Consider the following 20,956-nt stretch of genomic DNA (forward strand, 5'->3'; position numbering starts at 1 on the left):
ATCTTCATTCCCATATATACAAACGTGTAGATTGAATATTATCATTGATGGTGATGATCGCTTCTCCAAGATACTGTGCCCATAAAATTTATATGTATATATATATATATATACATTACATATGTATTATATAAAACGTAGAAAGATATTACCAAAACACAGGTTGTAGGCAAACCTCATCTTGTATAATTTTACATTACGTTTGAAAAATCTTTTCAGATTATCTACCGTCAATCAAACAAAATTTAGATGACCAGCCTATTTTTTTCTCCTTTTTCTCTTCTCATCGTATAGACTCCCCTGTTTCATCTGAAGAGCTCATACATGTTCTGTCAACTGGCTTAAACAGGACCGGTGTTTTATTCTTAGTTTGTTTTTTTTTTCTATGTAAGAAATAACGATACTCATTTAGGTTGGTGATTACTTTTTATAATAATTAAATATATGTCTTGTATCACTGTGTGAAATCTCATTTCACTTGATACATAGTGAATAATCATTATCTTCCCGACATTACTTCGAAGTTATAAAGGAATTGTAAGATCGCACAGAAAAATAGCAGCATCAAACCCCGATAATAAACTCACAAATCCACTCGGTGATATCTTGTATGCATCCAATGAAAACCTGTTATAAGTCGCATGATCGAAATTTGTAGGTAGTCACGATTGATAATTTCAGGAAGCAAACTTCTTTATACAGACTTCTTCAGGGGATGGCAGGTATCGCGCAAGCGTGGATTATGCATTTTTATTCGTCTCAAAGAAAGTTAGAAAGAGGCAAAGATTTGTTTGAATATTGAACATATTCCAGGCTCTTGTCAATTTTATGGGAATTACTGAAACAGAACCAAGAAATAAACTCAAGTGGACGTTATTCTATTACGAAATTCGACTTTGATAAATCAGTATCACCAATTCTACTTGTAATATTACATCGTCGATGGTTTGCCTAGTGTTGAAATAAAGCCACGTGCTTCTGTTACAGACACGCGAGCTTTGTATTTGGATACAAGTAGCGGGGACAAACAAGGTGTAACAGATTTTCAAATGTTGTATACAATGAATAAACTTCCTTCTGTTTCCAAAATTCATTGATTAGCTATGGTAAGGAATTTTGTGAACAACAGGAAGTCAAGAGTGGGTTCGTGTGCCTTTGATATCGCCACAATACGAGATTTACTTGGTGTGTCGATCGATCGCTTTTCATTGAAAGACTTTGAAGGCTTGTGATCAACGGATTACAGTTTCCATAAAAGATTGCCTCCATGAATCAGTAAATTCAAGACAATTATGTAGTAGAAATTTGCGACACCCTCGACATAGCCTGGTGCCCAATAATAAAAGACGCTATTCATTTGAGTTGACGAGGGAACGTAAATTGACGATCGTACAGTACGTGAAGTTCAAACCGCGCGCGCGGACCCAGATAGCGAAGGGAAGCGACATTATTATTCATGAGCGGTCGTTATTCATCCAATTAGAAAGCGGATTCCTATACCGCATACACGGCAATTTGATGATTGGGTAAAGCGGGACCGTAAGTCACACTCCCTTAGTAACCCTCGGTTCGGGCTCGATTTTGGAAAACCTGTCCGTCTGTGGGGGTGTTCGCTCGCCAAAGCAAACCGTCCTAAACGGGTTAATGCCATCCTAGCTTGCCCTATCAGGTTGTACATGATTGTCAAACCTGTTGTTTTCGCTGAACGGTATGTTTCATGTCAATCAGGACTGTATGACTCAGTGTCAGCATGTCTGAGGGAGGTATTGGTATGATGTGATGGTTATATGCTCGTAACAATTCGTGATTGTTTTGTTTTCTTTAAAGTTGACGAGAAGAATTGATGGTGGAATGCGTATCTGGTGTTATTGTTAAATGTACGGTACCCAATAAGCTTTTATTATTACACTCTTGGTGTCTAAGTCAGGTGTTAGTGTAATTGTTATTTTCAGGTGTTAGCTTAGTGTTTTTATAAGCCAGCCTATTATAGTTCATGGCAGTTTACTCTTGAAAGTATCATAGGTCATGAACAGTGCAACTACTTGTATGTTATAATAGTTCACACCCTTATTTATTTTAAAGATAATGGTTTGTTAAGCTCAAGTAGAGCTTTTATATTTTCTTTATCATTCAGGTGAAAAATGAAAGAGTAAAGAAGGAAGGCAATCACGCTAGTGTTGTTAATGGTTGTCAATGTTACAAGTCAAGCTTGTTACATAGCGCCACCTGGTGGTGACTGTAGGGTTAGCCTCTGCTACACACTGCTGGGTATCTGGTCTGAAGCTGGGTTCTATTAAATGCCTTCAAGGTGACTGTTTACTCGGAAACTCGATCTGTGTCTGCTTCTCATTAACGCTCAGAAAGAAAAGAAATACTGAAAGTTTAATGCGAGAAGAAGATCTCTTTCGCAGATGCAGTCAAGCGCGTGCAAACTAAACAAACGGCAAACACTCGACACATTTCCCAAAAAAAGTTGCGAAAACGAGACAGGAAAAGAAATCAAAAAGCACAAACAAGAAATCAAAGCAACAGAAAGTAAAAAGACGGCCGAAACCACGAAGGAAATGCACGACAAAAGTGCTGAAGCCGCAAACACAAATACCTTTCCCCCAAGCACGAACGATGGACTGGCCAATTTTCAAAAAAAATTCTCGTCAAAACATTACAAACTATCGTCTCTGGAAAAAATGACATGATTCTCGATGTGATCATCCAGGCCAGTAAACTATTCCTGAATTGTCAACTGAACAAAAGTCAGTTGATAGAGCTACTTGATAAAGGGGCCAATCTCATAACATAATGGCTCAAAACCATACAGGTTTTAATATCCTACAATGGAAAGCACAAGGATTAAAAAGTCTCAGAAATGAATTTGACAAAAATTTATTTGATTTAAGACAAGAGCCCTCAATTATATGTGTTCAAGAAACCTGGTTCTCAAACGACAAAGAGATGAACATTATGCGTTTTAAAGGACAAGTTCACCTTCATTAACATAAGGATTGAGAGAATGTAGTAATATTAGTAGAACACATCATTGAAAGTTTGAGGAAAATCGGACAATCCGTTCAAAAGCTATGAATTTTTGAAGTTTTTGTGCAGTCACCGCTGGATGAGAAGACTACTGCAGTGTATGATGTCGCATGCGTACAACAATATCAGGAAAATATAAAGAGAATTTCACAAAATTTCATCTTTTGAAAAAAGTACACATTCCTTGACTTGTTACTGACAAATGTTATGGGTAATGTTATTCCCATTGCCTTTAGAGAGAGGCATGTCAAATGCTCTTTTATTATGCGAAAAAAGTGAAAATATGTTGAATTTTCTTTACATTTTCTTTATACTGTTGTACGCATATGACTCACAAGCTATAGTAGTCTCCTCATCCAGCGGTTCCAACACAAAAATGTTAAAAATTCATAACTTTTGCATCGACTGTCCAATTTTCCTCAAACTTTCACTGATGTGTTCTACTAATATTGCTGCATTCTCTCAATCCTTATGTTAATGAAGGTGAACTTGTCCTTTAAATGCTGCCCTAAGAACAGGGAAAAGGGACAAAGAGGGGGAATTGCAATTTACGTTGAAGAAAATGTCTTAGTAACAACCCATGAAACCATAACCTATGATGGTATAGAAACTGATATTCAAAAAATAAAATGTATTATTAATGGAGTAAAGATGTCTGTGATTAATCTGTACAACCCCTGTAAAATATTCACAAAAAAGAAATGGAATATATTGCTGCCAACATCGAGGAGAAGACAATAATCTGCGGGGATTTCAATAGCCACAATGTCTTATGGGGTAGCGATAAAACAGAAAAAATGGGAGACTGATAGGGGAACTTTTTGACAAGGCAAATTTAGTTCTTCTTAACAATGGATAATCTACAAGAATTGACCCCTCATTGGGAAAGTTTTCTTGCCTCGATTTAACCCTAGCCACCCCCACCTGGCGTTAAAGTGCACATGGGAGGTAACGAAAAATAACTTTGGAAGCGATCATCTTATGATAAACATCCAAGTATGAAATTATATGAAACAGGCCAAAGAAGAGGGGTGTGTAAGCAGAATACATCTACTTTTTAATAAAGCGAATAAAAGAGAACATGAAGCGTATTCCACAAAGTATATCACTGAAAATATCCCAGAGACGAATATCCAAGGCTCGTATGACAAACTCACAGCGAAAATATACGAGACAGTCAAATTATGCCTACCTAAAGCTAGGCAAGGCCCGCACGCACATACGGGAAAAACATCCAGCACCCTGGTGGAATTAAGCATGCAAGAATGCAGTAAAAGAAAGGAACAAAATTAAGAATAAGTTTGCAAAAAAGTGCTCGCAAGAACTTCTTATTGAATACAAGAAGAAAAAGGCAATGGCACCAAAAAAAATATTAAGGGAAACAAAGACTAAATACTGGCACGATTTCTGCTCTAAAATAAACAGATTTACACCCCTCGATGCCGTGTGGAAGACAGTAAAGATCATCATTGCTATTGATGTCCCCCCAAAGAGCACAATACCTACATTATGGTTGCCCGGGGGTATTGACCATGCAAATACAGATATTGAGAAGGCAAACGCTCTTGCAAAAAAATTCATCACTGCTTCTCAAAAAACAAGCTTGTCAAACGACCAGGCAAACAATTTACATAGTCTATTAGAAGACAAACTTTCAAGCAGTATCAAAGAAAACGACATTGATAAAAACTTTGAGTTCAGTGAATTAGAAACAACACTTAAAAAATCAAAAGATTCTACCCCGGGAAATGATGGAATTAGCCTGTCTATGATCTCCAACCTTTCCTCATCAGCCAAAAGGATACTGTTAAAACTATTTAATAGAATCTGGAGAAGTTGTGAAATCCCTAAACAATGGAGTTTTTCTATACTTGTCCCAATTCTCAAAAAGAACCAGGACATGTTTCAAGTCATTTCGTATAGGCCAATCGCTCTGACAAGTATTCTTTGTAAGATTATGGAAAGAATTATTTTGAACCGGCTCTCTTGGTATTTTGACGACATCAACTACAACCCCCTTCAAAGTGGGTTCAGGGCAGGCAGAAATACAACCGAACACCTGCTCCGCCTGGAAACAGATGCGAGAAAAGCTATTGTCAACAAGGAATTCTTGATTGCTGCGTTTTGGGGGTTTCGAGAAAGCTTACGACACTATACCCATCAACGTAATTCTCATAAAAGAGCTAAACACTGGCTTTTCAAAATATACAACCTTATGGCTCAGAGCTTTTCTTAAAAACCATACATTCACAGTAAGGGTAAAGAATTGTCTGTCCAACGTCTGCCCCGAGATAAATGTCATTCCACAGGGTAGCGTATTAAGCCCATCCTTTTTCAATATCTTTGTCAATGACCTACCTACGACAGTTCAACACTCAAGAGTATCTCAGTTCGCCGATGATGTAGCAATCTGGAAATCAAGTAATAGCTTTTGTAAGTCACCAAATACAGTCAGACCTCAATAACATACTGTCTGGTGTAAGACATGGGGAGCAAAACTGTCCCCTAGTAAAACAAAATGCATGGTTTTTTCTTACCGACGGTATAAGCGCCCCTCAATTAAAATCGAACATTTGGACATTGAAGTAATATCAGATTTCACGTTTTGGGGAATTATTTTTGACTCGCACGTCTCATGGAAGCCACACATAGACAATATCAAAATGAGATGTATGAAAAGAATAAATGTTCTCATGAGTGTCTAATTGGCACGGTGTCACATGGGCGGACTCAAATAATACTCCATCACACTCGTGCCATTCACTTTAATGTACAATTTAATATAAGCATTTGTGGAATATTTACAGGACTGAAATCAGGGAGTTGTGACCAACATAAAATGCAAACTCAAAATTCTGAGTGAGATAAATTAAATTACAATACTCTTATAATCGACAACCATGTGAACGGGACCCTGTCTTGGTCCGGTTCCACCTGTAATTTTGGCTTGCCACTTGTTCAGAATAATTATACCAGCTTCACTATCAATTCGTTATCCCTGACAATACACTATCTGCTATCTAGCGCAACATTATTTGGTTCACACCACCGTAGTGCTGATCCTGAGATGACCAGCCTGCACGCACGACGGTTCACCGCGGTTATAACACTTGTCTTCAATTACACTGCTTCCGTTTACCTCCGGGTTCTGGGCTAACCCGCAATTATCATGAAGTGTATAACTACCAATATTCGAATTATGTGCACATTATTTTCATCTTTTTACCAATTTAAGCTGACCTTCATCTCTCTACTTCAGCGACACTTCCACGACGATTGTCGTCATAACCAATCATATCTACAGGGTGTCATGCACCCGCCAGGTTCATCGCTCACCTGCGTTGTCCACAGAGTCACATTAATTGTCAAACTGTTCGCTTCCAGAACATGAACTGATTCGTGGGTGGAGCGTCCTTATATGCGAGGTTGCTGTTCCAGCTCCAAAGTGTCGCGAGGGACCCGCGTTCCGTATTCGCTGGCGTCCAAACTTCTCCATAGCGAGGGGCGGGCACAGTCGCTCTGCTGCGAATGCGTCGGCCTGGGAGTAGATTCGACCTCGGCCTCGGCGCCATCAATGACCGGTGTAATATAACCAAAATGCCTCTTCTTCTTGGCTACTGGAAGGCTGCAAAGGCTGTTGGAATACGCCTTCTGGCAGCAAACAAAATCTGAACTCAAATCAGCCAGTGTACAGGCTGACGGTAAGGTGGAAGGACGGCTCCTGGCCGCAAACGAAATTGGGCTTAGACACAAAATTATCTTGCCAACTGGCGCCTGGGTGTGGCAGGTTGGTTTTCTGCCATCACGGAGCTAACTCAATGTTCTCTCGGTGAAATCAAAATGGTGTCTGCCACGAAAAGATCCAACTCTACTGTTAAATAATTGCTACTCGACTACGACACTAATTTTCGAGGCATTTGGAATATTTGATGCAACTAAAAGGACTTGAACGAAAACACCTATACAGCACTCTCCCGGAACTGGAGCTATTTCCTGTCTTTTCTTTCTACATTAATTGACATGCAAAAATAAATGAACTCCTCTCGGTCATCGATGGCGCGACTTGTAAAACATTTACACCTGTCCTAGCACTTTCTCTCTCTCACTCTCGCTTTCTCTCTCGCTCACTCACTCGCACTTTTTGTCTCGTTATCCCTACACGTAAACATGTTTGTCTAGTTGAATGACCGATAGGTGATCTACATGAAACAACCTGGAAATGCATTTTCAATGTGACACACGGACTGGGGCTCCGATACGGCCTCTATGCTCCTACTTTACCGCGCCCTTATAAGGCCCGTTTTAGATCACGGTTGTGAAGTATACGACTCGGCGAAACCCACTGCAACCAAGACATTAGACATTATACAATACTCAGCATTAAAGGTTTGTAGCGGAAAAAACTTCTTTCACCTCTCTTCCAGCACTCCAAACAGAGTGTGGCAAGATGCCATTGGACTTAAGAAGGAAAATGTTGCGTTCATAATATCTAGCAAAGTTAAAAAGCTACCCAGTATATCACCCAATCAGGGAACCCATATTACCTTGGTGGCAATACGAAATTTTTGATTTCAAAGACGAATCTCCTTTTATCAAAAGAGTCCTTCATCTCACTTGGGAAACTGAAAGCTGCATGTCAACCCATGCAAATGTACCACCCTGGCTCATGCCTCCCCCATTAGTATCCACGAACTCCACAACGAAATAGAAAAGAAACACACCCCATCCGCAGCCACAACGAATCTAGCGCTTAACATTATTCATGAAAAATGGAACAAATACACCCACATCTATACAGATGGATCAAAAGACCAACACCAGAACACCAGCGCAGCAGTATACATACCAAAGCACGAAGTTAAAATCGCTCATAAAATTTCATTAATTTAAATATTCCGAGCCGAACAATTAGGTATAATATTAGCATTAATTTGGATTGATGAGAACAAAATAACCGGCTCGGTCATTTCTTGTGATTCTTTGAGTGTTTTGTGTGATTTGAAAGATTTAGATACATCCCCTTTTACTATTGAGATTAGACAAAAACTATACGCATTAACAAAACAGCAAATCAAATTCAATTTTGAATGGCAGCTTACTAACCCTTGAATTACCATTTTGGTATATTTTTTTACTGGCTGATGGGGGGGGGGGGCACGTGCTCCCCTTCCCCCCCCCCTTCCCCCTCCCCCTTCCCCCTCCCCCTCCCCCCTCCCCCCCCCCCCCCAGTTACGCCACTGGATAAGATATTAGGAAAATCGTCAATCTCAAAAGTGTACAAAGTCTATCGAAAGGAATCCAGTAGCGGAGCTTTTGCATGTTTATGATTGCAATTCAACGATTTGGTGCATAGTTCTGGCGATATTTGGACAATTTTCCATAAAGACAGTTCGAGATTTGTCCTCATCTCGGGAATTGCTTGTAGGACAAACCAATGTCTTATTAGTCTGCCCCAACACTACCGTAGGGGCGGGGCAAATGCCCCTCCCCCCCCCCCCCCATAGATTCCATCCCTGGGTACGTATGCCCATAGATGTATCATGACTGAGTCATCAGAGTCATCATTGTTTCAGAAATGATTCAGGAAATGGAGGGGTTCAATTATGGCGATATAGTTTTTGTTATTGTTTGTTAGTTGGTTTGTTTTTGTACATAATTTGCAGATGGTCCCGAGTTGCTCAAGTCATAGCATGTTTACCTGTAGGCCTACAATTTTTAACGTTGTCAACGTCTGGACCTTATGTAGATATTCTTCGCGAGCGAGCGAAGCGAGCGAGCGCTTGAGAAAGTATACATTATCCTACAAGATAGAATACTGTTCAGCTCTCTTACCTGTCTGAAGGCGGGCGTACGAACGTCATGCAATATGCCAAAATTGATACAATGACATTTCTGCTTCCTCCATTTTTCCTCAAATTTCGGGGGGGGGGATGATTGTACAGGCCATCCCCCCATCTCCATTTCAGGGGGGATACATCCCCCCACCCCCCCCCCCCCCATCCCCGGCTAGGCCTATTTGATTAGACTCTAAACGTTAGCCTAGACACCTGACAGTTACATCTACGCCTTCTATACAGTATACTACTAGTAGTACTACAGCCCTTTGCCCTGGCCCTGGCCCTAGCTCTAGATCTAGCTCTAACGTTAGTAGTACTAAGCCTACAGGGTACGTTACTGTCTAGTGAAGTAGTAGGCCTATATACTAGTAAATTACAACTGCTACTGTGCCAGAGTCCATTTGATAGCCCGATTGTAATGTTATGGCGTAGGGCCTATATCAAATGTAGCCGTAAATCTAACACTGATGATAAGTAAACCATAACCCTAATAACAGCTAGATAGAGTGTAGGCCCTAGATTATACTAGACAGATGAGACCTAGACTAGGATCCAGTCTAACTGCATATAATGAGGCCATAGATTAGAAACCTAGATCTAACGAACAGAAAACACCTAGATCTAGACCTAATGTAGGCCTATTTTCGCACCGTGTTTAAACGTGCCTTACGGAATATTTTTTTAATACCCCCAGTCTTTTGTCTTTGTCTGCAGCTCCAAGTTACTTGACGATACCGTTATAGCACTTTGTGTGTGTGTGTGTGTAAACACGGCGAAATATGTACAGTCTCGTTTAAGCGATACTAAAGTATTCATGTGGTTCGATAGTTCGTTTTTAATACTGATTTTGCACTGGTACAATTTAAGTTGGTCGAGATAAACATGTCCGTTCTCCGTATAATTTCACGCCTATAAATTCGGGAACCTACAGTTTTTACAAGCGTCATTGTGTTTATGTAGGCCCCATCATATTTCTGACATTTATTTGTGATATCCTCAGATGAAAATGACCATTTATATTTGTGTGTAATGTTAGTTTGTCTTTTTTTCTTCAAACATAAGATATGGTTGTATGTTTTGTACTTTTGTTTTATTGTCAATCATTTTTTGATCCCATCACTGAGAAATGGAAATATGAAATAAACTTGAAACTTGAAACTTGAAACTTGAATAATCGGTGTTCCACTAACCTGCAACGCCGGCACGGTTCAGGTGGCGGGGGTGCTTGGTTTTGCCAGGCACGGGATCAGTGCGAAATCACTACAGTCATTTGTCATCGTTAGATGACTAACGACAGATTCTGCTAGCGCTTGAACCTTGATATTTACCAAGTCTCAGATTAAAGTTGGATATCTAACTGTTAGATTGCAACAGATGGTCAAGTTTCCTTATGCAGTTTGATAAAGAATCATGTTTTCATTTAATAATTTACTGACATTATGATGGAAATTATCCTTATTTCAGTCACCACGTTTCCAACTCCATGATCGCTGAAACAGCTACCTCGAGAGATTTTTCGAAAGCACATATTCGCGCGCGCACAAGCTGCAGCGCGGGGTTACTCGAAAATGCCTGAAAATGCATTTTCTGAGTTTCTGCATCTTCGGAATTTTTATTGAAAATAACATTTTTTCAAGGAAAATAGAAATAATATTGGCACATTCAATTAAAGAAGCATTTGCTGTTTTATAAAACGTTTACTTTTTCAGAACAGTAATTATTCTGTGAATATTATTTCGACAAAACGACACTCAAACATTTGAGAGTCCCGTATATGGGTGTTCAAAAAGAAGACTTTTTAAAATGCTAAGAAAACGCATTTCGATTGCAATTTCATCAAAAGGGACAATTGAAGTTCATGGTCTTTCAAATATTAATTGAATGCAAGCAAAAAATAAAAATCGCAATTTTTGACATGCTTCTGAATTTTGTAGTAAAAATGACATTTTTCGGCAAAAATGCGCTTGACATCCGCCCGTACTTTCAGCATGACAACGGAGCATTAAAAAATGCCGTCGAACCTTTTTCTAGAGCCTTTTTTATGTTTGGCTGGTCTACATATATAGGGGCTTCCCCTTTTCAGCGCTGGGATGTCACTGCCGAGTTAACTTCAAAGACGAGTAGAAGCCCGGTATTTTTGTGCAGTTTATGCTTGCTCCACTTGATTGTAGATGATAACAATTATATCGGATGGCATTGATTTATGGAATAGGCCTACCAGTGAATATTGCACTCGTTAGGGTCAATATTGCACTCATCTTTGATTCGTGCAATATTGACCCTAACTCGTGCAATATTCCCCGGTATCCCATCAACAGCCATCCAATATAATATAAATATCGCATGCTCAAAGGAAAGTTTCATGAAAACATGCTTCATTCCTACCGAATCTACGGACAATACAAAAACAAGCATTCGGCTCTCCCGATTCAGCACTAGACCATGGTTTCATCTGCGCAATGAAAGATAGATTCACACAAACATGCGACTAATGTTGAGGGGTGTGTTACGACACATTTTGGTAACTGCACACTTTGGAAAAAGAAATTTGTTATCAAAATGTGCCTAAAGTGCACCTACACCTAACGGGATCAACTTACTGTTACCAAAATGTGCAGTTAAAAGTGGATTTGCCTGCACATTTTGGACAATCAGCGCATTTTGGTAACTGAACGAAAATAACAAATAAATAATACATGGATGGGCTTGAGAGTTATTATACGGCCAAGGAGTTAAGGTGATGGTCCTGGAGTAAAGACAGGCAAGACACTTTTTTCAGCTCACGCGAGCCGAAGGCTTGAGTGAGCTATTGCGATCGCTTTTTGTCCGCCGTCCGCCGTCCGTCGACCGTCGTGCGTCGTGCATAAACTGTTTGCATTTTCATGTTCTCTTCCAGAACCGGTAGACAGATTTCAACCAAACTTGGGGGGAATCATCCTTACGGAGTAAGAACCCAAAGTTGATTATGTGGAGTATGTGGGGCCCGCAAGGGAAAAGGGGTAAACTTCAAAAATCTTCTCCTCCTAACCCAAAAGCAGTACAGTCTAGATATGTTGTATGCAGCGAATGCAGTTTATGACAAGACCCAAGATGGCCCCCTTGGGCCCTCAAGGGGGTGCACGTTTGAGGGGTGGGGGGAAAGGGGGAAATATGCATTTTCATCTTCTCCTTCAGAACCATTAGGCGAATTTCAATCAAGCTTTGTGGGGATGATCCTAACGGGGTAGGGACCCAAATTTGTTCATGTGGAGCATGTGGCCCCCAGGGGGGCCCAGTGAGAGAGCCCTCGAGGGGAAAAGGAGTACACTTCCAAAATCTTCTTTCCAAACCCAAGACAAATACAGTGCAGGTATGTTGTGTGTAGATACGTATGTTGATATAGACCAGGGGCCCAGAAGATTAATTCAGATGAAAAGGGTCACACTTTTTGATGATCTCATCATACTAGGATGTGGCCAAGGGTCAATAAAATGAATTGCTGGCAAGTCACATCCTTTACCGTAAACCTATAGGGGCCACAAAAAGGGGCCCCAAAAATGCATTTATTCTGCCGTAGGGAGTCACGGACAAAAGTCGGTGGATATTGTTCATTGGGTGTACTTATAATGAAAACAGCAATGCAAGCTATTTTATCCTGTACGGGGCCCCAGACAGTAGCCCTAAAGGGTCCCACCCATATGGTGTTATTCAGCTGATAAGGGTCACGGCTAATTTCTTTTGCAATGGAAGTAGTACCCATCAGAGATATCCAAAACACCAAAGCCAGTTATTCTATCCTGTACGGGGTCCCAGACAGTAGCCCCAAAGTCCCCCCCCCCCCCCACACACACATTGATTTTATGCAGCTGAAAAGGGTCACGGGTAACTTCTTTTGCACTGGAAGAAGTACATATCAGAGATATCCAACACACCAAAGCCAGTTATTTTATCCTGTACGGGGCCCCAGACAGTAGCTCCACAGTGTCCCATCCATTATCATACTGTAAATCGGCTGAAAGTGGTCTTACAAATTATTTTGTAATGGAAATATTAGGGCCTACTGAACAGAGATATCACAAACACCAAAAGCAAGTCATCTTATCCTGAATACGGGGTCCTAATCAAAAGTAAAATTAATAATTTGATGAATGGTTCAGTTCCTCCGCTCAGAAAGAGGGGTCTAAAATTTGCCCATTTGAATATTCGTAGTTTAATTTCTAAAATTGATGAACTTAGATTACTTCTGAGACATACATCACTTGATGTTATTGGTTTGAATGAGACATTTTGTGATTCCATGATTGATGATTCTGAATTGCATATCGATGATTATTTCCTATTACGTAGAGACCGTACCAGACATGGTGACGGTGTGGCTGTATATATTTCAAAAAGATTCAACTATAAAATAAGAAACGACTTGAATTCATCTACTTTAGAATGCCTTTGGTTTTAATTGCATTATCCAAATAAGCCTTCCATCCTTGTAGGGAAATTTTACTGACCTCCGTATTCTCACGTTGATTTCTTTGACGAATTAGACAAGAATTTGGACTCTGCCCTCTCGGAACATATTAGTTGTATTATATTAGGTGATTTCAATTGCAATTATATGCCACACCAACATGATGTGAATGCCGAAAAAGTTATGTTTTATACAGATATGTACGGACTAAGTCGGTTAATTGATACTGCCACAAGAGTTACAAATACTGCTTCTACTTTAATTGACTTGATATTTGTATCAGACAAAGAACTTTACAGTGAATGGGGAATATTTGAGACTAGCATTAGTGATCATTATTTAGTATATGCTATTTGGGACTTCAGTGCAAAGATCCATAGAAAATCTGAATGTGCGGAATTTCGCTCATTCAAAAATCTTAATCAGGAGCAATTTTATTAGTGATTTGAGAAGTGCTCCGTGGCAGGTCATAAAAGATATAGACGACATTGATGATGCGTGGGTGTGACGAAGCATAAGGAATATAGGGCCTATCATAATGAATATGACTAATAACATATTCATTGCACATTATTGTGCTTGGACATAGAGCTGCAGATCGGTCCAGGCAGACCATCCAAAGTAGAAGAGAAGCCAAACTGCTGATGAGTGTCTTTCTCGAAAATGAGAAATGCTGAAATTGCTGAGAAGCTTCATTTTGGGAGACAATGTATATATAAATAACAAATTGTTTCTGGGAGACAATGTACATAATAACAAAGTGTTCCTGGTAGACAATGTACAGAATAAGAAAGTGTCTCAAAATGCTGATATGACCCTTCTTTGCACGTTACATAAGGTATCCTGAATTCGATGAGAGGGATCACACTTGTTTAAATGGTCAGCTGTAGGCACCTGGAATCGAGTCAAGGGAATACCAGTTGTAAAGAAAAGGTATAACTGGTGGAAGTCTGACACTGGTCAAAACAAGATGAGGAGTGACAGTTTTATCTGCCCCATGAGTACTAGCTTTAAGTTGACAAGGGGGTAATGTGCTGACATTAGTCCCTAGGTGCTGACACTAGTCTTTATTGTGCTGACACTAGTCTTTATTTTGCTGACAGTGCCTTGTGGAGTGTCCACTTCATAATTATTCATCAGATGACCAATGGTCATCTATATGATTGGTTAATTGTGTCGGCAAGGGGAGGGACATCTATGTGCCATATTTAATGTTACATTTTAATTTGGTTTCCAAGAGGGGCGGACTCAGTAAAATAATCATATGCATGAAGCTTGAGAGCCTGAAACAAAACCAGGGTGCAAGACCTCAAAATAGTTAGTTACAACTCGACATCTTCAAGTAGCTCATTGAGTGAAGAATCATTTCACTCCAACTGTACACATCATTTTCGGCTGAATAAAAGTCCAGCGGACACCAAGGTTCACATACGACTTGTGTGGAATGGGACTTTGATTTTCAACGACTGCCGGTGTGTGTGCAGGTAAATGATGCGTGAAAGGTACGCAAACATCCATGAGTGTTGAAAACCTCGTTACACTTGGTGGCAGCGGTGGGATGAACTCCCATGAAATTGCAAGCAAGCAACCATCAGTTGAGACTGTTTTTGTGTGATCCAGAAATATCACCTGAGTAGCCGAGTAGCAACCATGCTGGTGGTGATGTTGCTGTTATAGAACAATTTCTTGAGACTCAGAAGTTTGGCGAGTCCCAACATTGAGAGAACAATTTGAAAAGCTAAGCTGAGCTGCATGAAGTCAGTCGTCTGCAACGCAGTTGTGATGTCTTCAACGCTTCCGACATTGGGCTGACCAGGTTGCAGACAGACGCCGGTCCAGGGACGGGCTGAGACGAGGACGTGGACGGTGCCGTCAGGACGGAGTCTGGGACCCAGGAGGGACGAGACTACACGGAGCAGCAGACAGCTGAGCAGGGTGACCACAACACATCGCCAGGGACGATTGACAGGGAGAGCAAAAGTCTTATCGTAGGGGGTAAGTGAGCTTCTCTCGGTCAATTTCACGGCAAGGCAGAGGGGGTAAACAGTACTACAAATAATCGCTGTTATATCCTAAGTGTTGTGACAGGTTGTTGTTAAGACTGTATTAACATGGAGGGGGAAAGCAACTTAAGTCAGTTAAGAATGCAAGAGTTGAGGCAAAAGTGTGAAGAGTTGGGGCTGCCACATGAAGGACTGAATAGAAATCAGTTGGTTCAGAGCATAGAAGAGGCAAATAAAGGGCAAGTTTCATCTCAGCCAGAGGCGACTGTTGTTAGCACAGATGGGGATGAGGCCCAAAATGCTGCTGCACGCAAAGAGTCTTTAGAAGAAACGCGCATGCGCTTTGAATTAGAAAAGTTGAGAATGCAAGTGCGGCTAGCAGAGCTAGAAAAAGAAAAGCGTGAAAACATGCCTGGCGCAGCACCTGGAAATGCAAGCGTGGTGGAGGGAGGTATTAGGCGGCAACTTCCCTTTTACAAAGAAGGGGAGGATGTAGATGTATTCCTGCGTACTTTTGAAAAGATGGCCCATTTGAATAACTGGCCTAGGGATGTATGGGCACTACAACTGGCCCCACTGTTGTCAGGAAAGGCCAGAGAAGCATATGCCAGACTGTCATTAGAGAGTAGTAGGGACTACGACGCAGTGAAAGCAGCCATACTGCGTAGATATGACCTGACTCCAGATGCGTACCGGGTTAAGTTTAGAGAGTTGAGAGTTGACAAAGAAGAGACGTACACAGAATTCTCTGTGAAGCTCTCCGACCTGTTAGGGCGTTGGCTAGAGGGGGCGGGAGCAGACACAGATGTTGACAAATTGAAGGAGCAAATCCTTATGGAGCAAATGTTGAAGCAAGTCCCCTATGACTTAAGAGTATGGCTCCGGGATCATGAGCCGCCAACACTTCAGGCCATGGCGAGGCTCGCAGACCAATATGTGCAGAGTAGAAAAGGAATGGGAAAGCCCCAGGGATACACAGGAGGCAGACAGGACCTCAGATCATTCCCTAAATCTGGAGGAAAGCCCAGTTTTGGGAGCGGGAAAGGGGAAAACATACCCCAGAAACCGGTACACAACCAAGAACAGAAAGGCAGTCGGGGGAAGATACAGTGCTATAAGTGTGGCAAGCTAGGGCACATAGCAGTAAACTGTCAGAACGCTCAAAAATCTACCCCAAAGGAGGAAAGGGATGCAAAACAAGGCCCTGCATACTTCTGTAGATCTAGACCCCACAAATTCTTAGAGGCATACACTAGCCAGGCTATGCTAGGAGGAAGAAAGGTGAGCCTATTGCGTGATTCAGGCTGCACCCATTCCCTTGCTAGAGTAGACGTAGTAGACCCTGACCTCATTATCCCAGGAGAGACAATCCATGTTAGGGGTTTATTCATTAAGAAAGAGCTACCAGTGGCCAGAGTACATCTGACGAGTGATGCCTATGGTATTCAGAAGTGGATTCGTGTGGGAGTAGTCGATGATATTGAAGTAGACATGATACTGGGCAATGAACTTGTCCATGAAGAAGACCCCGAGTTGAAAATGCCCGTAGTGAGTGGAAAGGAAGAGGGCTTGGTAGTAACACGGAGCCAGGCTCGCGTGGAAAAAGAAAAGGTAGAAAACGAGAGAACAGAGAGGGAGAACTCCCAAGTTCGTGTGAGAGACTTATTCAGCATGAATGAGGGAAATGATGAAGTAGTTGATGCTGACAAAGCTCCCATGGATGGGGAATCTCACGAGGGGGAAGAAAGTAGCCACAAAGCAGGAGAACAGATGGGGAAGAAAGAATCCATAGACTCAAGAAGTAGAGGGCACAGCCAATTAGACATGGGGGTAACAGAATTAATTCAAGCCCAGCAAGAGGACATAGGCCTAAAGTCAATTTGGGAGAAAGTAGAGGAGGAGGATGGAAACACGAAATGCTACTTTTATGTGGACAAGGGGGTGCTCATGCGTAAATGGTCTGGTGCAAATCAAGCCCAAGGGGAGGGATACAGACAAATAGTAGTCCCTAAGCAGTACAGAGGAAAGCTGCTACATATTGCACATGACAATCTGACGGCAGGTCATTTGGGGGTTGGTAAAACACAACAGAGGCTGATGCAAAATTTCTACTGGCCAGGGATATTCCGGGATGTAGCAGAATTTTGCAAAACATGTGGTCCATGCCAAAAGTGTGCAAGTCAGTACCGGGGAGGGAAGGCAAAACTAGTGTCAGTCCCAGTGATCGGCAGGCCATTCAGGAAGGTTGCTATGGATATTGTGGGCCCCTTACCAAGAAGCAAAAAGGGCAATAAATACATCCTTGTCCTCTGTGATTACGTAACACGTTATCCCGAGGCAGTACCCCTCCCCTCAGTAGAGGCTGAAAAGGTGGCAGACGAACTGATAAAGATCTTCAGCCGAGTAGGGATTCCAGACGAGCTCTTAACAGATCAGGGGTCAAACTTTATGTCCCTCCTAATGAAACAGCTGTGTAGTAGTCTGGGTATCAAGCAGCTACGGACCAGCCCTTATCACCCCCAAGCCAACGGACTGGTAGAGAGATTTAATGGGACTTTGAAGGGGATGCTGAAACCGTACACTACAGAAGGGGATGTGACCTGGGATGAACTCATCCCCTATGTGTTGTTTGCATACCGAGAGGTTCCCCAAGAATCAACGGGATTCTCCCCATTTGAACTTTTGTATGGGCACAGAGTAAGGGGACCCCTAGATATCATTCGGGAGACCTGGACAGGTGAAATTCCCTCACAAGAGAGCATAGTGACGTATGTGCTAAGGAGCAGAGAAAATCTGGCCGCAATCACGAAGGCAGCCCAGACAAACCTAGCCATGGCCCAGAAGAAACAACAAGTGTGGTATGATAGGAAAGCCAGAGCAAAAGACCTGAATGTAGGCCAAAAAGTGCTGGTGCTACTCCCATGCAGCACTAATAAGCTAATGGCTAAATGGCAAGGCCCCTATCCAGTGATACAAAAGCTGAGTGACGTTAACTATGTGATTGAGATGGGGGACAAAAGAAAGAAACACCGCGTGTTTCATACAAACATGCTGCGTGAGTGGCGAGAGCGGGAGAGTACATTGTACATAGACGTTGAAAGTGCCGAGTGTGAGGAATTAGACGAGGTCATCGAGTCAATGACCTGTGAAGTGTCCCCATCTGAGGTCAAGATACCAGACTACCTCTCAGATGCACAGACGAAACAAGTGACTGACCTAGTAGGGGAGTATAGTGACATCCTTAGTGACAAACCTGGACGGACGGATGTAGTGAGACATGACTTAATCACTACAAATGACCGCCCAATCAGACAGAGGGCATACCGACTCCCACATGCGTTAAAAGATACAGTAAAGAAAGAACTAGATGAGATGTTGGATGCGGGAATCATCTCCCCTTCCGATTCCCCATATGCTAGCCCCCTTGTGATTGTTAGAAAGAAAGATGACACCCTTCGACTTTGCGTCGATTATCGCAAACTTAACCAAGTGACTGAATTTGACGCATACCCAATGCCCAATATAGAAGCCATCATAGACGAGCTAGGAAAGGCCAAGTTTATGACCACGATCGACCTGACAAAAGGGTACTGGCAAGTTCCCCTAACCGACGATGCAAAGAGAAAGTCTGCATTTATTACACCCTTTGGCCTCTTTCAATTCAATGTGATGCCTTTTGGGATGCAGGGCGCGCCAGCCACCTTTCAGCGGCTTGTAGATCAGGTGCTGCGTGGATTAAGCAAGTTTGCGACTGCGTACATAGATGACATTATCATCTACAGTGAATCTTGGGAGCAGCATCTGGTCCATGTCCGGGAAGTGCTAGAAAGGTTGAGAGCAGCAGGCCTAACAGCAAAACCCAGTAAGTGTAAAGTCGCCAGGAGGGAGGTACTCTATCTGGGGTTTGTTTTGGGAGGGGGTTGTGTGAAACCCGAACCAGCTAAAGTGGAGGCAGTAATGAATTACCCGCAGCCTGCAACAAAGACGGATGTCAGAGCCTTCTTGGGCCTAACAGGCTACTACAGGAAGTTCATTCCAAACTATAGCAAAGTGGCAGCCCCACTCTCGGACCTCACTCGTAAAAGTGAACCTAGACTAGTTAGGTGGAACAACGAATGTGGCCAGGCATTTGAGTCCCTGAAGAAGTCCCTTGCTTGCTCACCTGTGCTCAAAAATCCTGACTTCTCCAAAGAATTCATCGTACAGGTAGATGCCTCAGAAAGGGGAATTGGAGCAGTTTTGAGTCAAAGGGATGATGAAGGTGATGATCACCCAGTGGCATACATAAGCAGAAAGTTACTGCCAAGAGAGCAAAAGTATGCCACTATCGAGAAAGAGTGTATGGCAATCGTGTGGAGCATCCAAAAATTCCAGCCATACTTGTTTGGACGACAGTTCCTCGTACAGACCGATCACAATCCTTTGAAATGGCTCCACACGATGAAAAATCAAAACCCAAGACTGATGAGATGGAGTCTGGCACTACAGACACACTCAATGAAACTTGAGCACAGGAGCGGTAGCAAAAATGGGAATGCAGACGGTTTGTCTAGAATGTAATATATCTGAAATGGCATGACATGACTAAGATGGCGGATGAGGTAGTACTTGTATGTCATATTTTCAGTTAAGATATAACTGTAAGTGTTCATGTATGCTAATTGTATGTTGACAAAAAAAAAGGGGGGGGGGGGCAAAGTTAGGTATTCGTGTAACTGGCTAATTTCAACTCCTAAAGCAACCGATCATGGGAAATATATACATGTTATAAAGCCAGACTAGGCCCGGTAAGCATGCAATACCTACCGTTTGAATGAAATAATTATGTGTGTCAACTCTGCCTTGCCAATAGTGAAAGAGAGCTCACAATTGTACCCTAGACATAACATGTTGAACATTGCTATCCAAAGGAAACCGTGCATCAAGAGACTGAGTAACTAGAAGTCAAGAGATTCGAATAATCAGCGATGAACCCGAACACACATGCATATTGAACTAGCATGGACACTTTGAAAACTGGAAGTGTGTCATTAAATGTGACAAAATATGCACTGACTCAAGAAATATGATCGATTATGCTTCTGGTGTTATGTACAAATGCATGAGTAATAATGTTTATGTGATTTCGTGATTTATGATTTAATAATGATTGTTTCATTTCATACAGAACAGTGACTCGCAAGTATCCATCCAACTATTCTAATTTGGGTATGAAAAGGGTCTTAATGAAGTGAAAACTTTCAACTGCAATCCATTCCCTTTTCATTGTCTTGGGTAGGGGGATGTCTGTGACGAAGCATAAGGAATATAGGGCCTATCATAATGAATATGACTAATAACATATTCATTGCACATTATTGTGCTTGGACATAGAGCTGCAGATCGGTCCAGGCAGACCATCCAAAGTAGAAGAGAAGCCAAACTGCTGATGAGTGTCTTTCTCGAAAATGAGAAATGCTGAAATTGCTGAGAAGCTTCATTTTGGGAGACAATGTATATATAAATAACAAATTGTTTCTGGGAGACAATGTACATAATAACAAAGTGTTCCTGGTAGACAATGTACAGAATAAGAAAGTGTCTCAAAATGCTGATATGACCCTTCTTTGCACGTTACATAAGGTATCCTGAATTCGATG

At 41.8% G+C, this 20,956-nt stretch overlaps 1 protein-coding gene across 1 annotated transcript; it reads left to right on the forward strand.

The window, feature by feature from the left end:
* The first annotated feature begins 15,458 nt into the window (after nucleotides 1-15,458).
* On the forward strand, nucleotides 15,459-20,746 carry LOC140235874 (uncharacterized). The gene is made up of 2 exons (XM_072315867.1): nucleotides 15,459-19,860; nucleotides 20,691-20,746. The coding sequence occupies exons 1-2, from the start codon at nucleotides 15,459-15,461 to the stop codon at nucleotides 20,744-20,746; spliced, it is 4,458 nt and encodes a 1,485-aa protein (XP_072171968.1).
* Nucleotides 20,747-20,956: the final 210 nt, after the last annotated feature.

The sequence above is a fragment of the Diadema setosum genome, chromosome 12, assembly GCF_964275005.1.
Source record: "Diadema setosum chromosome 12, eeDiaSeto1, whole genome shotgun sequence".
NCBI lineage: Eukaryota > Metazoa > Echinodermata > Echinoidea > Diadematoida > Diadematidae > Diadema > Diadema setosum.

Excerpts from the sequence above, each read along its gene's own strand:
- LOC140235874 (XM_072315867.1), top strand. The coding sequence starts at position 15,459 with ATGCAAGAGTTGAGGCAAAAGTGTGAAGAGTTGGGGCTGCCACATGAA. Across the intron at positions 19,861-20,690 it reads CAAAAATGGGAATGCAGACG|AGCTGCAGATCGGTCCAGGC; the intron begins GTTTGTCTAGAA and ends GCTTGGACATAG.